The sequence below is a fragment of the Streptopelia decaocto genome (genome assembly GCF_964273445.1).
Source record: "Streptopelia decaocto genome assembly, chromosome: 10".
Lineage (NCBI taxonomy): Eukaryota > Metazoa > Chordata > Aves > Columbiformes > Columbidae > Streptopelia > Streptopelia decaocto.
This window is the reverse complement of record NC_138665.1, coordinates 13,172,537-13,198,956: the sequence shown is the minus strand read 5'-3', so window position 1 is coordinate 13,198,956 and position 26,420 is coordinate 13,172,537. Positions and strand designations below refer to the sequence as shown.

The 26,420-nt window shown below is 40.6% G+C and overlaps 1 protein-coding gene across 4 annotated transcripts in view; it reads right to left on the bottom strand.

The window, feature by feature from the left end:
* HTR2C (5-hydroxytryptamine receptor 2C) overlaps positions 1-26,420 on the bottom strand; it is a 116,079-nt gene that overhangs the window by 6,798 nt on the left and 82,861 nt on the right. For 3 of the 4 annotated variants that reach the window (XM_082061931.1, XM_082061930.1, XM_082061932.1), the window contains one exon: positions 9,004-9,204. The exons of the other annotated variant lie outside the window; for it this stretch is intronic. In XM_082061931.1, the coding sequence (XP_081918057.1) occupies positions 9,004-9,204 (201 nt within the window). The remainder of the gene's footprint in view (positions 1-9,003; positions 9,205-26,420) is intronic. 4 annotated transcript variants of the gene reach the window in all.

The following is a 26,420-nucleotide window of genomic DNA, read 5'->3' as shown; positions in this document are numbered from 1 at the left end:
AAGGTTCATTCATGAAGTAGTCATGTCTGAATTTACTGTTACTGCTTTAACCAAGGGAAACAAGATGAGAGATTTGGGGATATCTTCATGGTCACACATATGAAGTACATTTGGGAAGAATAACCTAGTTCTGGGATATGATGAATAGACAAATCAAGTTCACTGATGGCAGTGTAAAACTCTGCATGAGCATGAGATGACAGCACTGATGACAGGGAATGAGGATGCAGCTGCTGTAATGGAAAACTCTCCATCACCTCTCTCATTACCAAGTGTCATTTCAAACTGATAAAACACAGAAGAGAGTGAGTACCAGGTCTTTGCTTTTTCCTCCAGTCCAGGAAAATCCCATTATTAACAGCAGTAGGAAGAAAGATGCCCTTGGAGGAGCTGCCAGCACATGTTCATTCAGCTGTCAGCTAGCATATGGTATTGCTGAATGGGCAGCATCACCCTCATCTCAAATGCTTTTTCCCATCTCACACTTGTCCTTTCCAACTCATTCTTTAATATGAGATTGATCACTGATCCACCCCACAATCCAGTCCTAAAGGGAACTAAGTCTGTTACACAACCTGGGCAACAGTCACCAACTCTACACCACCCCAGCAGTGAGAAGGGAAGCATGGAGGGCCTCAGACACCCCTGAGGGGCTTCCTTCATGGGGAATTATTGCAAAATTGCTACTGCCATAATCCCAAGTACACAAATAATACCTGCTTGCAGACACAACCCACACCCTGGCCCTGATTTCAACAGGCTTGTCCCAATCAGTACGTGTCGTGCTTACCACCAAGCATTCCCATGGTGCCTGAACAGGAGTAAACATGAATGCCTGCCTTACTTGAGTTCAGCTGTTTGAACAAACACAGAGAAAGCATTTAACTCCACTTGACTCAAGCGACCCACAGTATTAACAGTGTGGTTGTAACTGTTCGTAATTTAAGAACTAAGGTCTGTTGGTCAGAGAAACCCAAACTCAGTACACCAGCACAAGGAGCCTAGTGCCAAATCAGACAAGAGGCTCCAAAGCTACTGCTGTCCAGCCCTACTGCTGCTCCATTCTCCCAGCCCCAGTGCAGAGCATTTCCTGAGCTTTTGCCTTGCACCCCAGCTGACACACTCTTCATCAACAAACATCAGGCTGATAAAGTGAGCTGAGGTCTCCAGCCTTGAAGGCATTTTCCAGTTGTGTCAAATAGCCCTAACTAAGACAACAGTGAATTCCCAAAGAGAGGTGGCATTGTTCCAAAAATTTGCAAGGTAAAAGCTTTGCAAGCTTATTGTATATCATGCTTTGCTCTTCAAATCAAACTTGGTCCTCTTGCTTGACATTTGAGCAGTGCCTAGGGCAACTGGTTTCACCCCAGTAAGAAGAGACAACCAGCCACAACCAGCCAACAAGCCATGAACCAGGTCCCTGCTAGACTCGACATCTGGAGCTCCGTGTACCCTTCTGCCAGGCAGCAGTTTGAGCAGAACATCCCCTTTTCACCACAGTAGTTCACAAGGCAGAAGATAACTGTGATTTTTTTCTCTTCTGTCCTCCTTTAGCTTCTGCCTGACAGAGCAGTGGGAAGCAAGACAGACATCCTCCAGATAACAAATCCAATTATAGTTGTTGTCCTAACTGATTCTTGTCAGCTTCAAAGATATTATTAAGCCAGCAGAACACTTCACCAAATGGGACTGAGATGATGCTGTGGACACAGAGTAACAGATGCTCTTCACAGATTCTCAATTAATAAAACAAAACCCAAACAACTACAAATGTGGCTTTGTAAAACATTTACTAGCTTGTTCCAGAGAAAAAGCCAGCTAATAAGTCCAAATTGACTTTCACAGAGTTTAGACTTAAATGAAAAACAATAATGTTTTTGTGTTTAATATCTTGGGTTTTTTTTCTGTGAAAGCCCATGAGACTGATGGAGATTACTGGATAGATGGAGTCTTTGATGGTTATGTCCACTAAGGAAGGAAGTAATTTCCATTCTTTCTCACAACATTCTTATACAAGAAGATGCTTGATTTCCTCCTGGGACAACAACCTCACTAAAGAAAACAGAGGCCTATGTATGGGTATATTCTGTCTTTCCATGTCTGGGATTCTCAGGGCTGAACAGAAGAGGCGTCATATTTTGCTACAGGTACAGGGGCTTGGGAATTCCAGGGATCACCTCTCCTGGTGTCAGCGTTGGATTCAAAGTCTGCTGCGGTCCGTGGCAAGAGTTCTGCCAATGCAGGTGGTCTTTGGACCTCACTACCACCCTCCTGGCATTTACACAGAATTAAACAAACAAACAAACAAAACAACAACAAAAACACAGCAAGAAAAAACAAGAACACTGCTGTCCATGCTAAACACTGCATGTTTAAATTGATATATTTAATCTCCCATGCATTGTTATGCAAAATAAATGTGGGTTAAAATCTTAAGACATTCACCTGTTAGCAGCTGCTGTAACTCTGCATTAGCATTGAAGTCTCTTAGAGGAAACAGGAACAGACTACCCTAACCTTCTCAGAAAAGGAAAAAGAAAACTAAACCAAAACTGTTTGATTTCTTAAGAGACGTGTCTCATAAATTGCCTGCACATTCCTCTCATAATAACTGAGAGACAGCAAGAAATAAACCCCAGTAGACAGTAGCCTCCTGACTTGTGAAAGAAAAGGCACCGGTTTCAGAAAGCAAAGTTCTTCAGAGGAAAATTGAAGAACGTGGGCTTTCGAAGTGTTCAAAACCACAAAAATTCCATCTATTTCCCATATGTCAGCAGACTAATTGCAGTGCATTTCATGTGCTTATGCAGTAACAATGCACCTTCAGGGCTAGATTAGGTCAAGGTTTATCTAACTGTTCTAATAAAACAACAGTGCCAGCCTTGTGTTGATTTAAAGTCAAAGATAAAAGGGGACTGAACTTTGAAGGATCTCACTGCCCTCAACAAGCACAACTGCAAACAGAGGAATGTAATTACTGACAGTGCCTGAACAAGCTGCTGACCTTTACTTAAACCTTGCAAGAGCACTGAATAAACCAAACCCAGATGGAAAACCAGAAGATACCAGTAAAAGACAGAAGAAAGAAAGTATTTTCCCACTTTCCCTTCTATTTTGCTAAATTACTTCTCTTGGTTTGCTCAGCCACATGTTTCCAATGGTGCATTTGAACAAAGGGTGATGGGGCTTCTGCTCACAGCATACCTGCTCACAGGGCTCAGCTTCCCCAAGAAATCAAACAATGATGCCTAAACTGATGCAGTAACCTCAAACAGGAGGCATTGGCATCTCCCTTGTCCCTGGGAATGAATATGGTGGGATGGTCAACCCATCTTCTGTGCAAAACACTTTACACACTATCACTGTCTGCTGCTGCCCCAGGCAAAACATTTCACTGACGTCTGATGACAAAAACAAACCAATAAAGCCTGAAATCCCGAGCTAGTTCCCTTGATACAAACTCAACTTGTTATCAACTGCTATGATCTTCCTCACCCTGATTACTCTTGCTGTTGTGCTATGGAGACCAACACCCCTCTTGAGAATCATTGTACAATCACTCAGGCAAAATAATGTCTTTAGAGAAAATAACCTTGTAGTCAATTCAAATGAATGGGAAACAGAGGCAGAAAAAGTCCTAGTGTCATGCTCTAGTCCATAAAGCAAGGGGTTCTGTCTCAGACACGACCAGAAGACAGTTTTATGGGCACAAACATGCACTACTGCTCCACCAGAAGCAAGCAGTACCCTGGCTTGCAATGCCAACACCACCTCCACACTTACTTGAGGCTAACGAAAACTACCAGGATCACCACCACCGCAGCATTTCTGCCTACAGAGATCATCAGCTATGACCCTCATGCTTATGCAGGAAGAATTTCAGTCAAACACACTGTCAGACTTATAATGTCAAGCACAACAAGGCAAAAGTATATTAATACAGTTTTCTCCCAAATCTGTAAAGAAACTAATACTACTCTCTCAAGTTTTACTAACATGCAACCGTTTTTCTCAGCAATAGTGTTACTGTCCTTCTACCACAGCAGTGCTGGTAGTCAGGAGTTCACACTCTCTTCCAGGAGGTGAAGGGTGCCTGTCTAACCTTTGTCTTGCCAGTGATAGTTGCCTTAATGCTGCTTCCTTATCTCCAAGTGATGAGCTACAAACAGAACCAGCTTGCTTGGTGGGAAAGGTTTGAACAAAATCCTGGTAACATATTTTTACCTTCCATCTGTTGTCTTCTCCATTAGCAATGTTTTTGCCTTTTTTTTTTTTTTTCATGAAACATGCCCAAAGGTTTGTTTGCTAACCAGTGCCTGAAGTCTGCAAAGAAATTTGCGTGTGTGTGCTCTTGTCCCAAAACGTGGTCTCTCAGGAACAGCTGCTGCCCAGCACAGAACAAAGGGTGCTCAGGAGCAAGAGTGTCTCATCAGCACCATGGGAACAAACAAATGCCTTGCTGAGAAAGTCCCTGATCCCAGAGACACACATATGGGCAGAAATGCAAACAAAACCCTAAACATGCTCTAAACCCATGACCCAAAGGAGGTCAATGTGAATTACTCCAGCACAACCTGCTCTAAGCCTGTAAGGAGACTACAATTCCTTTTAATGTCAGTGGTGCCACTCAAAGCGTGTTCCTCAAGCTGAGTATCATTTCCCACTGAGATTATCACCAGTGAGATGGGGAGGGCTTAACTGGTACCTGGAGGCTCTGTAAGGACATCATTAGGAGAGTTTGCATGCATGGGGCTACTCAGCCTGTGTGAGAGAGGAACACTCAGGGCAGGAGCAAAAAGCTGTTAGAATTAAGATCACTTAATCCCAGATGAGCATTTACTGATCCTTGCAGCACATGTCTTTCACACTTCTACAAATACACCTCCTCAATAAGACAATGAAGTAGTATGAAAGTTTAAATGGGGATGTAAAATTCCTTTTTAAAGTTGAATGGTTTATTATGTATATAAACCCCAAATATCTACCTGAAATCAAAATTGTAATATCATTAGTGAGTCAGAGAGAGAATGAAAAGAAAAAAGTCCAACCACATATCATGTTATTAACATAACAGTGCATTTCCCTTTTTTATTACTTATTCTGCTTTCAAACAGAAACAGGACATGTGGGGTCTGCTTATGGCACTGATACAAAGAGCATAATTTAAAGGATGACATTATCTCCGTCATTTATCAATTGAATTTACACTGTTACTAAGGATGTAAAACTGTGAGTTGGGAAATTGGTAGCATGTGTAATTTTGGTACTGTCTGTAAATAGCCAAACCTTGAACTTTCTGGGAAGCAGAGGAAAACTGCTTTTGTGCTAGCAGGCACAGAGCTGGCCCACAAGAAACTTAAGAATGAAAATATTTTACTTATTTTCATATCAGAAGCAATGTGTGTACACCCTTCCACGTCCTCAAAATGCTTTCCTTCACATTTCCAAAGTGATATTTATTTTATATTAATTTATCTGGTTTATACTTTGCCTTGTATTACTTGGTGGGCATTTAGAGTTTGACTAGCTGCCCATCACCCTGCTGAGAGCTGTGTGGGGATCTCCTCTGGGGGTCAGGGTGGCCCAAGGCCACCTTCCTCAGAGCAGGATACAGGGACTCTGGTAGGATGGTTAAGTTCACATGTTACTAGTGAAAACCTTTGCACTTGCAACTGTGCAAAATTTGAAGCCTTGAAACAACATTGAGATTCTGCCAGCAAGCTCACATCTATAATTTATTTTCATTTTCAATTGTGTGGCTATTTCTGTTGCTCACATTTCTATTTCCAGCCTCAGAACAGTGTGAACTATCACAAAACTCGTTTTTATAATCCCAGCACTTCACAGCATCCACTTTTTCCACTAACTGAACACAAAAAGTCTTGCTCAGGTTACATTTGTTAAAACATGGGACAACTGGCTGTGATATACTTTAATCTGGAACAAAGAGGGCTTTGGAAAAGACCCATTCATAAAGTAATTATCAACAGACAGGAAGGCCCTGTTATGTTCCTCTGCTTAAAAACCTAATCATAGGTTTAGGCTTCTCCAATCTGCCAAATTCATAGCTCAGTGAGCAAAGAACCTCTATTATATATTTTGCTGTCAGCATTAACATTTCAGGAAAATGGAATGCAAAAGCTACTAAATTAAGATAAATTACATGCTTTTTACTTCCACTTTTAAATTCTGATTCAGGAACTGAATCAGGGTTCTTTACATGGGATGCATTTAAAAGTTTCTTCAGTCCAACTGAAGCAGGATTTAGGAAATGCAAACCGAGCAAGCTGCATTTAAGTGCTGCTTTGAAATGGATACTTCATCATGTACAGAAATGTACAAATTCATTTGTGATACTTAATACTGAAGGGAGGGTGAATTCACTTAACCTGTTTCATCCTCTTGAAAATTGCATGGGATTTCATTGGGCCTTCCAAGTGAGAAGTAGGTAAGAGCCAGAAGGCAGCAACAACATACTTTGGGTGAGCTCTTTCATTCCATGTTCATTTTATTCCTGTATCTGTCATATTGCTAGATTAATTTATGAAGTAAAAATAGTTATGCTAAAATAAACCAGGTACATACTAAGAGTACTTTTTTTTTTCTCCATTTAATCAACCTTCTGGAGAAAGTTCAAGTAAATGGGTAAGCCCTATTGCATGCACTGGGATGGGCGGAAATCCAATGGCATTCCAGTGCCCTGAAGAGGGTGTCTGGGGACTATCAGTTCTGCCTGTATCCTCAAAAAAAGGGATGTAAGCAAACACCCGCCCTGGGCCAGCTGTATCTGCATCAAAGAGAATGAACGAAACATAGACAAAGCCCAGACATGCTGTACACCCTCAGCAGAGGAGGGCACACAGGTACAGGTGTAATGCATCTCCCTTTCCAGACCAGGGAGGGAAGTGCTGCCCGGGGCCATCCCCCAGAGTGCTGAGCACTGCAGATATCCCGCTGAGGGACTGCTCACAGCTTCTTCCTAAAGACTTTGGGTACTGGGGAATAAATGCAGCACCCATTGGCTTACTGAGGGCTGACAAGCCACGTGCCTGCAAAAGAAAAGTGCCACTCCATCTGCTTTACAAGCTACTTCTTTCAGCGTGCATTATTTCACCTGTTTCACATCCTATTATAAATGCAGACTTGTTAAACATCACCCAAGAAAGCTGGACAGGGTGACATGTTTGCAGTCTACAGCAGCACAAACTCACCTTGCCTATCCTGGCTCAGGTAATTTTGTCCTCGGGGGACAGTACAGCCCATAATGTTGCTATTTTCCATTGTCCTGAGCCCATTGCCCACCCAGTAACTCCAGGAAGAAGTAGGTCTATGTCTGTCTTTACATCTGTTTGGTCAGGCCTCAGATTTGCTTACTAGTCTGTTTACTCAGCAAACCATGCATGTACTCATTGCCTTACTTTATTCCCTGGACTCTTAGTCCAAACCACAACTCAGCCCTCAGGGTACTCCTGCAGGCAGCCACATTCAGCGCTAGCCAAAATTTTTAAAGATATGTCTGCAACACGTAAGGCAGTATAGGCAAAAATCTGCAAGTTAGCTCCAGAAACAGGAGCAGAACAGTCTTGCTGCCCAGATTTTGCAATGTGCTACTTAATGCTGCTGACAGATTTAAATGGCTCTGCTCGGGGCGGGGGGGATAACAGCTGCTCCCTCTATGTTACAGCACAACCCGGGGCACAGATTCTGTACCGGCTCTGAACCGCCTGTGCAAATCAAGCCTGAGGATCCTGCTTATGAAGTTGTTCGCATGTGATTGTTCATGCACGGAATTCAGCAGCTTTCTTTCCCACGCCAAACAGGCAGCACAGGGAATTTAAATAATTTTTTTTTTTTAAATCTTAAATTAATTGATTAAACCAAATCCAATTTTGCTCTGGATTGTATTACCTAGAAGACCCATAGCAGGCCTGTGGCACATGAAATTTTTTTTCTAACAGATATTCTTGTAACATTCATGAGGAAAGGAAGTATATTTCTGCTATTTTCTTGCTTTTCTCCATAGCCTTTTTCCATGGCAAGCTTCATCAAAAGTGGCCCCCACAGCACCCAGACGTCCAGTTTCATATTCCACTTCTAAAGCAGACAAAACCCAAGAGAAGTGCAGGCACTTGAAACATGTACAAGCACTGACAGTGACAACCGCTTTAGAGAAGAAAAGTTAAATGTTAAATCTTTGTAAGACTGCATCTTATTCAAACAAAAAAGGCAATACAGCAGAGGAAAGTGGTCATACAGTTCTTCTGACCCTGCTCCAAATGTTTCTTTTATAAAACACATTGAAAGTATTCCCCCCCAAATATTTTTCTTCATGTAATTTGTGATATTACAATCATCTTGCTATCATAGTTCTTTTTCTTCCTTATTTTACTGCTGCTTTATTTATTGCCTTTTATCAAAGTGATACAAAACTGTCTTCTTTTATGTCTACTCATTTACTATGACTTCAAACTTGCTAGCTCAGTACTAGCAGCAATCCAGCTGTGGCAGAGTATAATACAGGCTATAAAGCCTGTGCAGGAGCAATAAATACCTCGCTGTTCACCTGCTTGCAATTCTGCGTTGCTTCACTTCAGCCGCTACCAGAATTTGAGTGAGTTTAACTGCAGCAACTGCAGTGTAGACATGTCATTTATACTGTCTGGATTTTCCTTCCAGAGTCTTTGCTAATCCTCTTTTCCTCTTTGTTTACACTGCAGTTTTATAGTACCATTTGTCTATGTTACTGTCATTATTGGCATATTGATATGTACATAGCAGCAATGCTTCAGCATTGGAAGTGGTGGTATTCTGAAAAATGACTACTTATTTTGGTCAGTGACCAACCGCAATGAAAAACTTCTGTTTCCCAGGAATCATTTATTATCTTCAGGCATGCAGGCCAGGTAAATTAATTTGAGTATCCTCTTATAAATCCTAAATGAAAATTGGAGTAACACTATTATTCATTAAGACACAGTTAAGATTGTGAGCCGCATTGCTTACCTATGGATATGGTCCAAACTGCAGCAATTTTCATAATAGCCTTGGTGCGGGAATTGAAGCGACTGTGCTCAATGGGATTGCGTATTGCTACATACCGATCAAGAGAGATGGCACAGAGATGCATAATAGATGCAGTTGAAAAGAGCACATCTAGGGAAATCCATATAGGGCACAACTGTTTAGGCAAAGGCCAAGCATAATCTGAAACATAGAGAGAAAAGAAATGAAAGGAAAAAAGAAAAGGAAATAATTTGGGAAGCTAGGCCACCATTTCTGAGAAACTGTTGGGATATTTTAACTCTGTGATACCAGGGAGGGGCACGCGCACGAGGAGTGGACACAGAAACCTCTCGCAGGGCCTCTCCCTGGGCAGTCTCGAGCTCCGGACACTCCATAAACCTGTAGCCAGCTCTGTTTTCCATGACCAGTAACTAAAGGGAAAGGAACATTTATTTAGCAATTCTTCCAAGTGACCATTCTAGCTCTGTTCCTCTTTCTTAACCTTTCCCCCATATCTTTACAAAATCAAATATTAAATTAATCTATAATTGTCTTATCACATTTTTTAATGGATTGCATTGCACTATGTGGCATTAACTTCACTCAGATCCTTTCTAAAGCTGTCTCAATGTATCTCACTTTGTCTCTGCTTAGGAGAAGCGTAGCAGACAGTTTTTCTGCACAGGTTAACAACTACCTAAATGACACTACTTCACCTTAAATATTTTCCCCAGGCAGCATGTCTTAATAACAGAGGAATACTTGCCTCTTTACAGAGCAGCTGGGATTGAGTGGCTGAAATTTGAAAACTCTTTTGAAGGCAGACAGAGCTGAGTACTATTCTTTACAGAAACAAATATGCCAGCAAGCTGAACAGATTAGACAGCTACATCTGACAGCGGCAGGCATGCAGCTAATTTGGGTGCCTGCATTTATTAATAAGTTTGTTCAGTGCTGAAGTACAGCCTGAGAGCTAAAGTGATTCAGGAAGATCCTCAAGGGGCACTTGTATTTAAATTAAAGCTCAGAGGAAATTGATTGGTGAATGATACTCCCATGTTAATGCCCAGAATGGATTGTGGGAGATCAATAACATGTCCTGCCAAACTCTGGGCTTCTAACACACTTATGAAAACAAGTCAACAGTATCTATAGCTGCTGAAAACATGAGAGACTTCATAACAGTTGAATAATGAGATTCTTGTGTCTTCATTCAGAACAGGGGTGTCTAAAGCAGTCTTGAAGTTTGCCCTAAGGATCAGAAACATCACTCTGCAGAATCAACGTTATATTAAGAACGATGCAGCTCCATCTTACTGATCTTGAATGGAAAGGGAGAAATGTTAGTCTCAGAAAGCATATTTTGAAACAAATTACCCATGCAAGAGAGACCCAGGATACCTTACATACAGACACCTGAAACGAACCGAATCAGAGCAAATTATTATGAATTGTCCCAGTGACGCCCAGGAGCCCTTCACAAAGTGCACGGCAGAATGAGATGGACACGGTAGCTCATTTTACCAGCGGGAAAGCCACAGAGGAAGTGTTGAGTAACTCACAAAACCCACACAAGAAGACCTCAGCTCTGGTGAGATAAATTATTTATTTCAGCAAGTTTGCATCACCCCTACTAGCTGAACTGTAAGCAGAGCAAAACTCAAAGCAGAAAGCATTTAATTGTCCTTATCAAAGGGAATCAAGTAAAGCACTTTAAAAGCATCTTTAAAAGGCACCTCTGTTGTACAAATGAATTGAACACAGTTAAATTCTGATTCAGGCCCTTTATGAAAGTATGATCAAATTCTGAGCCTCCTTGCCCTCTTTCACACTGTGCAACACTGCCATCAGCCTTCAGGTGAGCTCAGAGCTCCAGCTAAGCACACCTCTGATTTACCTGCTCTTTAACAATGCTTCAGTGAATGCTGAGGGAAGAACAAGTCTGATCTCATTCACATGGTACCCGTGCTCCCTGTACAGCCCCAGGCTTTTGCTGCCAGCTCAAGCTAAAACACCTTCAGTCATGCTTGATTCCTCACTGCTTCTCCCTATGAGTTGCTAGAGCCAGCTTTCTGATAGAGGCTGAAATGAGCTATGAGACTTGGAGAAAAGCACCAGAGTGTGCCCTGATGGATGAAGCGGTTCCTGTGAATATGTGTGGGGGGATCGTGACTGTGCAGCATCCTCTGCGCAGAGGGACAGCGATGATGGTGGTGATGGCTGCTCGCTCCCTTCAGGCAGATGGCCAGGAAGTTTCCAGTGTCTCCAGAAAGGGACATGAGGCCTCCAGGCTCCCTGTGTGTGAGAGCATCTTCAATCTGATCTGTGGCACTACAGGGGGTACAATCTGATTCTTGACATTTCCTAGACCAGGAAGAGGTTTGTACAGCAGCCACCTTTTCAGCATTATTGAGTGATGAACAGCCTCTCTTACTTCTTTTGAGCTATGCAAAGACTTCACATAACTGATTCCCCCTGGAACATCTTCTGCTATTGATGAGAGCTACGCAACAGCATTACAACCAAAACACTAGCAGAAGCAAAACTGACAGTAACGTTCATACCCATAGCGTGAGATTAGTAGGTGTCACCTGCTGTCACCCCTGGCACTGCAGGAACCACAACCACCAACAGATACAGTAATGCTGCCCAGAACTACTGCCCATGGAACCTGTCAGGACGTCTTTAAAGGTAAAATGAGAGCTCTCCAATGGCTAATCCTTTTAGTCTTTGCTGTCCCAAGGCACTCCGCTATGTTTCTAGCTGAAAAGGCAGTTATATGAGGAGACATTTTACTTTCTCAGGAAGTTTCCTAAAATGATATGCAATAATAAAATGTCACTCTGGAAATCTGTAGCACGGCAGCTTGTAATGTATGACTATACCTTGATAAAAAGGGCATAATATATATCCTATGTCAAAATACAATTACTTTTAAGTAAGCATGGTGTTTGCATTTGAAAAACACCTACACAGCCTATAAAGACAGTAATTTGCACAAAATGAAAAAAAAAAATTGTTCTAATTCTGTTTTGGATAAATGTACAAAACACAAGAAACATGCCCTATGACTGTGCCAAGACGCAAACAAGGGTTGAAAAAACAGTTCTGCTAACAATGTTATACCTTTAAAATAACCTTATCATCAAAAATACATCTACAGAAGGTAACGTTTCTCTAATTTGTTCTATTTTCTCTCATTTCATACACCAAGTATAGCAATTACCAGATATTTAGAAGTGCAGATGACTGAGTAAAATGAATTATTGGACCCCAGCATTTCTAAGCTTCAGTATCCCGTTTCCAATGGAAAGCATGCATCTCAGTTCAAATTTGGCTCCAGAAGGAATGAAACAATTCTAAACACCGGGGTAAGCAAGAAACAAATTATTTGTAAGAAACTCTGATTTTTGTACCTTGAATTAAATTGTGGCCTTAAAATCAGTCATATATTTAATGCACGGGTTAGTAGATCAAATAAGAGAGTGCTGAAGTGAATTAGATAACTCCAACTGGTGTGAACTAAAGGCAATATTTCTTTACCCAGCATGTAATCAAACTGAAGATTTTTTTTTTTTTATGTCCAGACTTTTAATGGATACTAAAAGTTTACACTGGACAAATTAATAGAGAAAAGCATATAGAGGATTATTGTAAAGATATGACATTTAGACCACTGTTAGCTTCTAGTTCTGATCAGGACAAAAAAAACACTGGGTATGAAATCCTGGAAGGAAACTTCTGCAGAATGCCTGTATATATCACTTCAACCTCCAAGGCTGAATACCACCTCATGGAATATAAGATGTTGTCAGTCTTCATGGGAAATGTGGGTCAAACACTCATATTTAACCAGGAGTCAAGGTCCCTAAGTGGGATTTCATCTCCTGCACTGGGATGGAAAAGCAAACCACAGTTGCTGTGTGTCACCGAACAGCTGAGACGGGGACAAACTATTCGTAGCAAAATACAGAAACTCAAAAGCCTTTTGGCAAAGTCACAGACCTTCTCTGTGTGTAGTTAATTTGCTGTCAGATGAGAATCTGACAGATAGCATGAGAACGGCTTAACTGAAAAAAACCCAAGTGTTAGGACCTGTGGCTGAAAAGAAATTGTGGAACCCCTTTCTTATCCCCAAACCCTCAAACAAAATCTCACAAGCTTTACCCAGCTTTTTGCACTAAGCTGGTGTAGATAGGAGTTGCATGCACACACACAGACAAACGCCCCCCACGCTACAAATGGACTGGTTTACTATATTTAAATTTTAATACATGAGTATTGCTTGTACATATTTACTACTTCTATAGGCAATTTGCCCCAGAATACCTCTTGGAAATATGCAATGCAGTGTAACACTTGGGACAAATCTAGAATAATAGCGACAAAATACCTACTTACACCACAATAAAGTGAGGAGTTATGTAAAATTCATCCCTGTAGCTTCAGAAATTTTTCACAGCAGACTCACAGTAAGCTTCAGCAACGATTTCTTTCCCGACCATGAACAGGAATTTGTAAAAGGCTTCAGAACACATTTGTTGTGTTTAGCCAGTGCTTTATAGCTATCATGATAGAGAAAAGCATAAAAAACACCCTTCAAAGCGACACAAAGAGAATAAGGGTATATTTTATCTTTTAGGCTCATGATGACGTTATATATATATATATACACACACATGTACAACTATATATATATATATATGTATATATGTACATATGCATATATATAGAAAGCCACAGAGCTAAGAGATGCGGAGTAAGAACTAGAGAAGTTTATCTGTTCAAATATAGTCTCCTTTAACATTGTTCATTTGCTTGACCAAAAACTTAAACACATGCAATATTTCTCCTTTTTGTGTTCTGATATTTACTGTATTTACATTTTCTTTACTTACTAGTAGGTCTTGAATGAATTGAACTAAAAATAGTAGGAAATCATTATGTTCGAATAAATCTTAATCTCAGTATAAAGCACAATTTCCCACCAGTTAACATGGCAACACAGCACATGTCGAGGCACCTCTTGATCCTCCGCCAGCTGCCATAGAGCTGTTCCAGGCCATACACTGATCTCTGTGTAGTGCTCTGACCCTTGGAAAATTCAATAACAAAAATCCAAGAGATGTCTCACCTAATTCCCTGAGAAATGAGGACAGAGCCTTCCAAAATGAGAAGAGTACAATACTCAATAACAATGTTCACTCAGGTTTCCTTGATGTAACTCAGAGCAGTGCACAAACAATGGGAAACAACCACCCAGAAGACGTACCCAAAACCTGTCATTTTCTGATAGATTTTGCAGTTTTTGAAGTTTATTTCACACATTCCACAGAAGTCAACTGTTGCAGGCTGTGGGAAAAAGCTTATCTTGCCCACTTCTAAAAGTCTTTTTACCCCCATTGCACCATTAAGGTATTCCAACTGAAGCACTTTATACTAACCAGCTTTCCCATGTTCCCTTTAAAGTTTCATAGCTGCCACAGGCTTTACAAAAATAGAAAGCAATTACACACAATTTTAACATTACTTCATTGCATTATTCCCAAGGGAATGAAAGAATTTAAATTATTTTCTTCTCTCTTATCTAGGAAGTAAAGTATTTCTCAGCCTGAAATGCCACATCAGTAGGTATAAAGCTATGTATCTCTTTTTTTTTTTTTTTTCTAATTTATTTCCTTCAGATTTACATAGACAAATTACTCTAAGATATCCGTATCACCCTGAGAGTCACACAACCAAGAGCACTGAGAATATCCATCATGCCTGAGAAGTACAGAACATCTTGCTTGACCCTCCACAATCCTCAGTGATTACCAGCACGTCCACAGAAGAGATTACGAATGTGCAGTCAAGCTTCCTGGCTAGAGGAACAGCTGGTCTCAAGGGCAGCACTGCCAATGCTGCTGATTTATCATCAGAGTGGAATTTAATGTTTTTCTGACATATTGAACTCCCGGGCACCAGGTTACATGAGAAATTTAGTTTAAGTTTCTAGCCTGCATTTTTCTAGGGGAAAAAAAGACTATCCTAAAGCTGTCTGCATCCCTTAAATACTGTATATTCTAACACAGCCAAGCACTGGAACATAAGCTACACACAAAGAATGAAGATGCTTTGTATGAGAGGAACTGTATTCTTGAATGTTGAAAGATCAAAAGGCTTGAGGGTACCAAGAGATGCTCAGCAGAAAATGGTCTCTCAGGAGATATGGTGGCAAAGAGGGTGGAAGAGACCACCTAGTAAGACAAGGAGGGTGACACTGGGTCCAGATACAGTGTTGGTGAGACCACTGCTGGCAACCCGCACTTGACTCAAACCTAGAAGATGCTATTTTGCCACATTGTAACACCACACAAAGGATTTACTTGAGTCTGTGCCATCAGTCGCATCCAAACTGGGCCATGCCACTGTTCCTGAGCTTTGGATTTCCTTTCAGCTGTTTGTTTTTCACCTCGTGGAGCTGCCAGCATGGCACGGGTGGCCCTCGGGCAGGGAGCAACATGCAATGGGCACAGGACAGTGTGGTGTCTCCATCAGAAACCCCCCACCACTGAAGGAAACCCTGGCAGAGCTGGGTTCACCTCCAAAGGCCTTTTGGTTCCCTCTTCACAAGTTATAGAGATTAATTGATGTGACTGTCTTTTATTGCAAATTAAACAATTGTGCCCACTGTGCTGTTTTGAGGGAATTTTAAACAACTGTATTAGGTTTTGCTTTCTATCTAGTATGGCAATGACTTGCAGTCTTGACAGGACTTTTAAGAAAGAAACCTATTTAAAGCCAGAATGGATGTAGTTATCTGATCTAGGGAAAGGTTGCTTGTATATCATTTAAGTAATATTTTAAATGCAAGGAGCCAGCTTTATTACATACTACACTTAAAATAACCTTGCTAATAAAATGTTTGCTAAGGCAGCATCTCTTCTCTTAGGGAAATACCAAACTATTCTGGTGCAGTCTGTCATTCCGTGAATTCATATGTTACATTCATCTTTTCATTTATTGGCAGAGACTAAAACTATGTTTGAAGTCAGAGGAAAATAATGTGGTTTGCTCGCAGTTCAAGCATCTGTACTGCATCTGGAATTTTTACATTGATGTTATAGACAGTTAACGGGCAATGGTACAATTAATTGAATTGTATCACCAATTTCGTATAAAGGAATGCTTACAGCATTTTAACTCCAACAGAGATATGATCTCTTCACACAATTCTGTAATATAAGTTCTTCATAATACTTTAGCTAAATGAAACAACAATCTAATAAAAATTCACACCAGTAAACCTTTTCTTTCTACTGATGTTCTGTATGTCAGCACAATAGCAGGACAGTGGCTTCCCCTTTAATTTCCTTCATGCAGGTTATGGATTGGCCTTCACCCATTATTTAAACAATTAATAAAACAATAGTTGAACCAACACCACACTGGAAAATAAGCTCACAAGCAAACACAGACCCCAAATGAATACCTTCTAAATGTAAAACCATAAATATTTTCCAAAAAACTGTTTCATAACAAATTGCACAAACATGTGACAATAACAGGTGGTTTTTCCCATTTCTGATGAAATTGAAAAAGATCCATTATCACAAGAAATAGCTGCCAAAACATACAGATCATTTGAGAAAACTAAAGTTCAAAATTGAAAATTATGTGGAATTATTCAGATTACAGCTGGCTGCTGAGCAGTTACCTTGGTTGGAACAAAGAAGCCATCTGCTTGAACCCAGAGTTTCTAATATCAAATAAAGTTTAGACTATGGCTCTACTTTAGGACTGGCTCTGATGATAGTGAGAGGACACAAAACCATACAGAGAGGGATTTTTTAGGTCCTTGGCTTGATTTCAGCATAACTCAGTGGCAGCTCAGATGTCTGTGCCATCCTGACAGCTGTCTGGGAGCCCACCTGGGATTAATCTTATTTCTCAGCTCAGGCTCCCTCCTGGCAATGCAGCTGAAGAACCTGCCCTCCAAGTTCTGATAAAATGTCTGATTTTGGAAAAAGACATATAAATAATAAGGCTTTCCTTCATTGGATATAAAAGTTTCCATATTCTGAGTGCACAGGTCTCTGACCTTCAACTAGCCAATGCTTTTACTACATATTCCAGGAAGAAGGCCAATTTAATAACAACTGACATACCCTAAACCAACTTCTGCAAATCACTAGCATTAACTTGGAGAGTACAACTTGGAGTTTTGTGAGCCTGGCATACTTTGCATGCACAGTTAGGATTTTTTTCTCCTCTATGTGGATGTAGAGAATGGCATCTCAGGTTATAAAATGGAACATGAGGCCAAAGCAAGATCTGCAGTTTGAAAAGCAGCAGTGTTTTTGCCTCCCATTTGCTCGCAAGCTACTGGATGTGACCAGGATACAACCATTTTTTTGGCTCTTCTTCGGTGCAGTGCTACACTTGAACCAGTCTAATGTCAATGGAAAGTGCAACCCACTCTCAAGTGCTTTTATAAATTTAGGGATATCAAAGTAGTTCAGTGGCTCAGTCTTCCTTGTTATTGTACAGTGCACCTTCCTCAACAGCAGGAAAGCTATTAGGGACAGTGCGTTAATTGTCTGGCTGAACTTCATGCCAGCATGAGTCACAGTTTGCTTGTCTGATGAGGTTAAAAGGCAGTACAAGCAGTCGGTGAGACTCATAATGGCAAGAAATCACTTCAATCAAGGGAAATAAGCCATATTTTGGTCTCACTCACAGATGTTTATTTATGTTTCTAGTATTTCTCAGAACAAATAACTTAGAAAATGTATTTCCCTTTTAGTTTCCTCCAAGACAATGGGCATCTCTGGTTTTTGTGATGGTACAGGTAGAAATGCCAGTGTGAGAGTGCCCCACAGAAGCCACTGTAAAAAATCAATTATTTGGGGATCACTAAGATGCCTAGAAATTCTGCTCTGTATCCTTGAGTGCCATCTACTGTGCTCCTGACACTGAATAACTTAGATGAAAACCTCTCACTTGCAAAGCATTTCTGCCACTGTACCAAAGCTGCTTCTGACCAACAGCAGAGAAACCTTTCATTACAGGAGAAGTGTCAGGCTGGAATGTGTCACATTAGAAACTTTTACCGTGGGAGTCTGAAAAGTGATACAACAGCACCTTCAGTGGCTTTCTCAAGGAAATACTTTGCTAATAAACACTATTTCATATGCAGTAATCCCAAGGAAATCTGTGAACAAGCCAAATCTGTGAGCGAGCATCGTCTCCTAAGAGTTCAATGGCCACCATGAGCAAACTCAGCAAAGTAACCTGTGCACATGCAACCTGCCCCAATTAAAAAGAATCACTGTCCTTCCTTGAAACAGGACTGGAACAGAATTAGAAATGCTTCAGATTATGCCTACACATCTACTTTCATTCTCACATCCTGGAATTCATGTGACATCCCTCAGCCAAGAAGAAAACAAAGAGGCAGCAACATCAGTCTTGCCTGACTTCATAACTTGCTGACAAATGATGCAGGTTTGCAGTTTTGAATCATGAGAAGCCTGTGTTGAAAACAGCAATGCAGGATGTGATGATCCCATTTCTCACAATAATATTTTGGCATGTAAAACATATTCCAGACGGCAAAGTGAAACTTACCATATGACCACCATCCAGGTACGGTTGTACTCCTTCATTGTTGAGTTTTGCAGAAATTGTAGGCCATTAACATGAAGTAGAAGTTTAACTTGATGGGGATAAATTAAGTGTGGGTGTGCTGATATATTACAAAGAACCCTATAAGCCAGAAAATTATAGTGGTCTCATGAGGTGGAAAAAGAAACTAAAGAAATTGTATTTAGTTAAGTTATACCATTGGGGGTTTTTATAGACTTGTTTTTGCTTTGTAAACAAGTGCAACATCACTTTATTACCATGGTTATACTACCATGGCAGTGTAATCTTGCACTTGATTACAAATCAAAACCAGAGATGACTATTATAATAAAACAACATGCTAATATCATAATCTAGCAAAACATAATAAAATAATTGTTGCTGTAGATTTAACAAAGGTAAATGAGTAATATGGGTGGCATAGTAGAACTAGTTACTCCCAAGATACAAGAATTACTTATCCCAATATGGACTAGAAAAAGCTTGGAAAAATCATTAAGGAATGTACATAAAATAAGGTGTAAAGCGTATGTATGAAAGACTTCATCCTGGAAGTTGTTTTTCCCATATTCATGCTTGTCAACATCAACTCTCCATGTTATAACAAATAACCTTGTTCTGCTGTGGTACATCTTGGGTGGAGACAACTAGCTAGATTTTTAACAGTAGACTCAAAACTTTTGGCTTCTACTGTGTTAAAATGCAATATTTTTCCATACATTTCAGATCAGCTGATCAAAAGGAGTCAAGAAAAGCTCAACTAGCAAATTTAAAACTTTTCCCACCAAATTAAAAATCTAGGTGTTGGAATAAGAAGGAGTTATCATTCAGAACAAATATGCAGACGTAAGGACAGAGCTCCGCTGTCTCCTAAAACCAGCCATCAATATTCATAGGTGTCAGACACGCATTTACACTCTTCTTCATCCCAGTGGGTACCAAACTGGTATGGTAAAAGCCCGTGATATAATTTCCATATCTCAACAACACCAAGACCTTTTTCTACAGCTGCTGCCTCCGACTGAGGATGGAAAAATATTTTCATTAAAAAAAGCAAAACACCCAAATTTACTTAAAATAAACACATTGCAAAAAAAAGTTATACATCAGAAGGTGGAAACAGATTGGCCAGACTAACAACTGGTCTGTCCTGATAAATCTAGCACAGCTGGAGAAGAGAGCCTGCTGCTAATGTGTCAACAGGAATGGAAATCAAACCACCCAAAAAATAACAGAAAATCAACATAACTTTATTGACCATCCTGCCTTGCCCATAAAATCTTATACCTAAGAGTTGATAGAGGAACTAGATATTTCATATCTCTGCCTTACTCATTGAACTTTGTAGTTCTGAACCTTTTTCATTTAGGAACCGAGACAGAATCTTGGAGGAGAGATTCACCCACTAAACCTACTGCTGTCACCATGCTTATCAGAGTTCCTGCAGGAATAGTAAAGTTTTCTAACAAGACTTATTACAATCAGAAAATACAGAATATATATTTGAAACTAATGCATGAATCCAAAATGTCAATATAACACATATTGGTAATCATAGCCTAGACTCCATGACAGGCTTGTGCCCAAATTCCACTCATCTCATTAGCATCTTTAATGACAATTTTGGCAGAAAAGCTAGTGAGGATCCATTCCGTTTCTCTTGTGAGTTGCCCATTCAGAAAAGGGTTGTACTGCGTCAATGAGGCAGTGTGCAAATAAGTGCAAGGCAGAGCAATTGGCATGTGGCCCCTCTTACATCAATGTAATTTCCATTTAATTACCATGCAAGCAGATGAATCACATCAGAGCCTCTTTCCCAGCATGTGTTGATAAAACATGAAGTGCTACTCTTACCATTGGGTCTCAGGGAAATGAACTAACCTACAAGGGTATTTGCGCATATTTTAGTGAGTAACAGACAGCTCCAGAAACAGAATTTCAAGGGATATATCATGTGAATTGGAGAAATGTGAAAATCATAATTTGCTGAGTAGAATTTAATGACATCAATTCAACAGAGAGATGTGAAAGGAAGTAGAAGAAAAATTTGAGTTAATTATGAGTTAATTGACCCAATCCTGGCAACATTTATAATTTAAACTGATGTATTACACATTGGTATATTTGTCTTACAATATATCCAAGCGCTTTTCAGAGATTTCACTTGCTTCTCTGTATTTCTTTCTGTCTTGTGTAAATCAGCTCTCTACATTGGCCTGCATAATGGCAGTGATTTTTCCACATTTATGAGCTCAAAGGGTGAGTTGGCCCATTATATGCACCTCTTCAAAAGATGCAGTAGTCTACTCCTTGAAGTCTTGGCATCTCACGATCACTCAGGTTGAGCCCTTGGGCAAGAAATTCTGATGTTGTTGTATTAATAATATAAAGAATATTGAGGTTACCATACACTAAAATGAAATCATTCTTATTGTCACAAAATTCTGCCAATAACACAATAAAAGCAACAAATGAGATAGGATGTACACAAATATACCACACAGCAAAATGTTGACATGAAGCATCCATCTGCATGCAGCAACAGACCTCCCAAGTGAATGCAGGGCATAATTTCCAAACAGAACAAGCATGAGAGTTTTTCAATTACACATCCAGAGTACAGAATTACACCTGACCATCCTTGGAGTCCATCTGCATTTCCCCTTACATTCTCCAATGTCTGCAGCTACAGCCAGCGCAGGAAAATGAGCCATATGTTAATCTTTACAACAGACTGCAAGTAGGGCTGTTCTTGGAATTGATAACTGCTCATTGGCAAGTGCTGAGAAACACATGCTACTAACTAGTTCCTCATCCCAATTTCACTCTGCTGGGGTGAGTGAGAAGAGATAGCAAGTTCTCAGCGTAAGATAATACGTCCTAGATATGTGGTGCATGAAAGCATTGCTAGATTTAGCTTCAGGCACCTTCTAGGAGGGGAAGCAAGAGCTTTTATGGGTAAGAGAAAAGAGAAGTTAAAGTAATAACTGGTACAGGGCATTTGGGATGGACAGAATGGATGAAGCCATTGAGATGTATTCATTTGTCACAGCTCAGATCAGGCTGCTGTGGTCACATTTGTGTTTTAAACTCCAGGTCACACATATGATGCTTCTAAAATAGTACTTTATTTCCTGCTTTCCTAAATTAATTTAATGTTTGGTGAAAATTAAGAGGAATTGTTATCCTTTCTGCTCTGCTATTCTGTGGAATTTGCTATTCATCTTTCTCTTTTATTCTCCATTTCTTTTTCTTAAAAAAAAAAAAAAATTTAAAAATCACACTGTTTACAGAACTCAATAAAAGCAAATGTCAGCTCACAGACAGCTCCCCTGGTCACTGAGCAGGTGCTGCTTGAACACCAGGCTTTGTGGTGTGGTTGGAGAGGCAGTGCACATTTTAACTGGGTCTTTCTCCAGGTGGCAAATAGACTGTGAGAATGAGGGAGGCCCAAGCTACAGCTGAAACCAGACAAGTTTTGCAAAGGGGTTGGGACTAGCATCCGTATCCAAGATAAAGTCCCTGTAAGAAATATCACAGGTAAATACATACGTACAATGGCACAGACTAAAATAAACCCAATCTTGGTAAAATGTCTGAAATTCTGGTTAAATATTTTCTTTTTATTTTAAAAATTAGAGGTTAAGAATAGGGGATTAAACATACCTAAGGGACACTCTGGCTGGCCGTGTCTCACATGGCCCAGCACCCAGAGGTGATGATGTTCTTCCTTTCAGATGAAACTCAAACTGTCTGTGAGAAACACATTAGCTGTCTTCATTTCACTTGTTATCTCAGTGATCTGCCTGACACCTTCATAAACCAGCAAATTTATCTATGGAACCGTTTATCCTCATAGGGTTTTTATTTATAACAATTCTGCTTTTCTCATTGTCTTGTATTAATTCCTGGTTTGTTACAAACTATGTGAGTTTATATTTCTTTTCAACTAAACTCATAACAGTTCATTACAATGAGGCAACACACAAAGCTCCTACTGGATCTAGCAAGCTACTGTCATAAAAAAGTAAACAAAGATTCATGCATTTTAAAGTACATTTACTTTCACTGATCTAGAAGGAAATTTGGCATGAGAAGATTACACTGACAACATTAAAACTGCTGCTGTATTTAAATTGACAACAGTACTGTAAAACAAAAATGTAGCTATACACACTCCAGGTTTCTGAGGCTTTACACTCCTGTGAATTTTAAAACCCATTGCATCTTCCAAAGATTTTTAGCAAAAGGATGAGATAAAAACATAATTTGATCTAAACCTTTATTTGCATTAAATAACAGCATTTAAATGTGTGCCATTCAAAATCAGTCTGAATCATACTTGAAAATAAAAGGTTTAGTTTGAATGGGCAATTCTCAATGACACTGGACAGGCAAGACATGCCTGTCCAATTTAGTGTCTAAAATATGAAAAATAGCTCCCTGATTGGATACAGCATACACACTGTGGGCAAATTAGAAAACTTTTAGGCCATATGTTCAAGTAATGAAACAGTTAATCCACTGAAATAATCTAGAGTGTTTTAACATTTCTCTTCACTTCTCAGGAACTTGGGCGGAGGACAAAGGTGGACACTGCCAGTCTTTTCTGCCATGTGTAGAGGCTGTATCCAAAGAAACATCCTCACTGAGATGCCTGGGTCACATTTTACAGTTAGTGTTTACCTAGGATTGTTTTCATGGTGTGTTCTAAGCTGAGACCATGTCTCAAGCTGAGCTGTGGAGCTGCAAGTGATGCAAAAAAACCTGCCTCCACTGAGCAAGTGTCCACTGAGGCTTTGTTACAGAAACCTGCTCTGCAACCCACTCTCATTATTAGTTAGCTTCTAGCTTTATTTCACAGCCTTAAATGGTTTAGAGATGATGTGCCTAACTGACCTAGTGATGACTTCTTGTGTCCTAATGGAGCTGTGAGAGAGGAAATAATGATAACAGGTTCCCCTGGATAAAACTGCAAAGGGGAGCAGCCCAGTTTACTGACTTCAGAAGGAAAGCTGCAAAGCACATTTACTTCTTACAAAGTACAAAGGTACATGGAGGCTCTGCTTTTTTCACACTGCAGCGTTAGGATTTTCTATTTAAAAACTGCTTCTTGCAAGAAAGCTGAGGTTGGCAAAGAGATGAATTTTTGATTTTGTAATAAGGTGCTCAGAGATTCGTCATGGCTGTTGTTACACACTGACACATACAGATCCTGTCTTCATCACCCAACCAGCAGGCAGAGCTGGAAGGAAACAGGCTCTGGAAGATGTAAGATGTGACTGCAGTAGCTCAGTGTCTTGCTGTTACTTGTTAGCAAGCAACAGGACACTACAAGTCAAAAAGTCCTTATCACTCCAGTATTCCTGTGGGATCAGGAAACTCTACTTGGAATCTCTTTGTGATTTAATTTTTCTTTTTGGATCATGTTGCTCCTTCTAGATGAAGGATACTGCCACAGTCATGCCAAGAGCTACAGTCATGGCCAGGCAGGAGGAGTGAAAAGAAGGCTGGAAGAAGCAGAGAAATGCTCTGGCAAAAGCCCAAATGCCTCTGAACTTGCTGACAATGTTTCTACTGACTTTAGCATAGTCAGTATCTTCCCTGGTGCATCCCTTAGGTCCACCTTTAAGCACAGGGGGAAAAACAGGACAGGACAGGATCCTCTTGTCAATGGAAAAGAACATGGTGGGGTAATAAAGAATACCTCTGCCTACACTGAGAAGTAGCCTGGAGCTGGGGTTAGGTGATATACAGACAGCACAGAGTAAAGAAATAACAGAAATAAAAGAAATAACAAGAAAGAGGCAGGTGGTAAAAAATTAAATCGTAATAGTTCTGCCTCTGTATCTGACAGCAGAAGTTGGTCTTCGGAGTCCCATAAACTGATGCTCCACAATGTGACTTATAGCTGAGCTCAAATGAGTCATAAAGACCTGGCACAAAACTGTCAGGCCCTGTCTACAGCAGGTAAGAAAGGTGCCATTCAAACTCTCTCTTAAGGCCGGTGTTGGTTTACTCTGGGGAAAATCCTCTTTGCAACAACAAACCCTTTGCTACATCATCCAGTGCTCAGCAGCACAGGAAGCAAGATTAGATACCTAAGGCAAGGGGTCCTCTGCTCTCCTCCTGGAAAGAAAGACAAGACTTGCCACATGCAAGTGAACCCAAGGAATGCTGAGGTGATGGGCAAGAAGCTTGTGGGGAACAGCTGCTGCATGCCAGGAGTTAAGGCAGAACTGTCTCCATCGCTGTGAGAGATGGACGTGTCGAGCTCCTTCCTTGGAGAAAGGTGTTTGCGGACCACAGAAAGCAGCTCCTGTGTCCCACAGGCTTCAGGGAGCTGCTGACTCCACAGCAGACGCCTGCAAATCACAGACTGGACCTCACAGCTTCATGGCGCTGGAGTGGCTTCTGCTGTTTGAGCATGCTGAAGGACAGCATTAGAGTTTCCAAGCAGTGTTACAGGGTTGGAAGTGTTTTCATTCAGCATTTGAATAAAAACAAGAACTTTTGAAGATAGTTGCAACAATAAAGTTATGTTAAAAAAATACACACTTTCAAGACACAAGTTCTACTTTACAGCTTGAAATATAGTTCAATATGCCCTAGTGATTATGATGTTACTGGGTAAATTTTTAATTCTTCGCAACAGATCATCATGAAACTGGCAGAATGGGGACTTGGACTCCCACATGCTGCAAAAATACTTCACCAACAAGAAGAATAAACCCATTCCTCTTTCAGCTTCCCAGGAGAAGTGCTGCAGACATGAGTAAACTACCATACAGTTTTCAGTTTTGGCAACACACCATATTTTAATAAAAAATGTAACTAGACAGAAGCACTCTGAGCGGTTTTATTTACCATGGTACACTCACTCAGGGTGCTATGTGTCTCCAGAGCAGTGGCTGGAGAGGTCCTTGCTCCCCACTTTTCTGCAACACAAGGTATCAAGTGGTGTGTAGCACAATGGAGTCCAGGCTCCCATGAGCTATAGCAGAGCAGCTACAGGAGAGAGGCACCTTCACTGAGTAAAGCATTCTCTTCCAGAGTGTGTAACGAAGAATAACGGCATTCATTTTCAGAAGGAAAGTGCAAAGCAGTAACTGAAGTCAGTGGAGCCTTGCTGAGCACAAGAGGGATACTCGTGCATTTGTTACAGCCAGTTAACACCCAGTTCACTTGTCCTACATCAGGTAGCAGATGGCAGTGCAGTTGAGATGGATATCAAAACATCAGGGAGGCTGGGTGATAGTTACAGATGGTTGCAGCTGTATGTTGTTGCCCCACAGTATTGTTCTGACTTTGGCCCCTACACTTTGCCCACAGTAAAGACCATGGTCTGGACGGGGGTTTGGTGTGGCTATGAGCTCTCACATGGGTGGGAGGAAAGACTCTAATTGTCTTGCGAAACACAAAGGGAATCGCTGACACAAGGAGCTGCCTGGGATCCTTTCTTGTGAGGCACAGGATCTCCAAGAGTACAATTCAGACAATACTTGGGGTACACTACCAGCAAGCCCTGCCTGCTCCTCTCCCTCTCAATATTCTGAAATATGTTCCTGGCTGTCACATCCCCCTTCCTACAATAATGCTGCAAATTTACCAGCTGCTGTTGCTGCAGAGACCTGCTGAAGAAGGGACAGATTTGTCCTGAGGGAGAGAAAAGAACTTCCATACAGAAGATTTACAGTGGGTCTCACGGAATTTTTTGGAGGAATTTACAATGCAAGTCAAGGTTTTACTAAAATCTGAATTTTTATGGGGCCAGTTCCTCTTATATT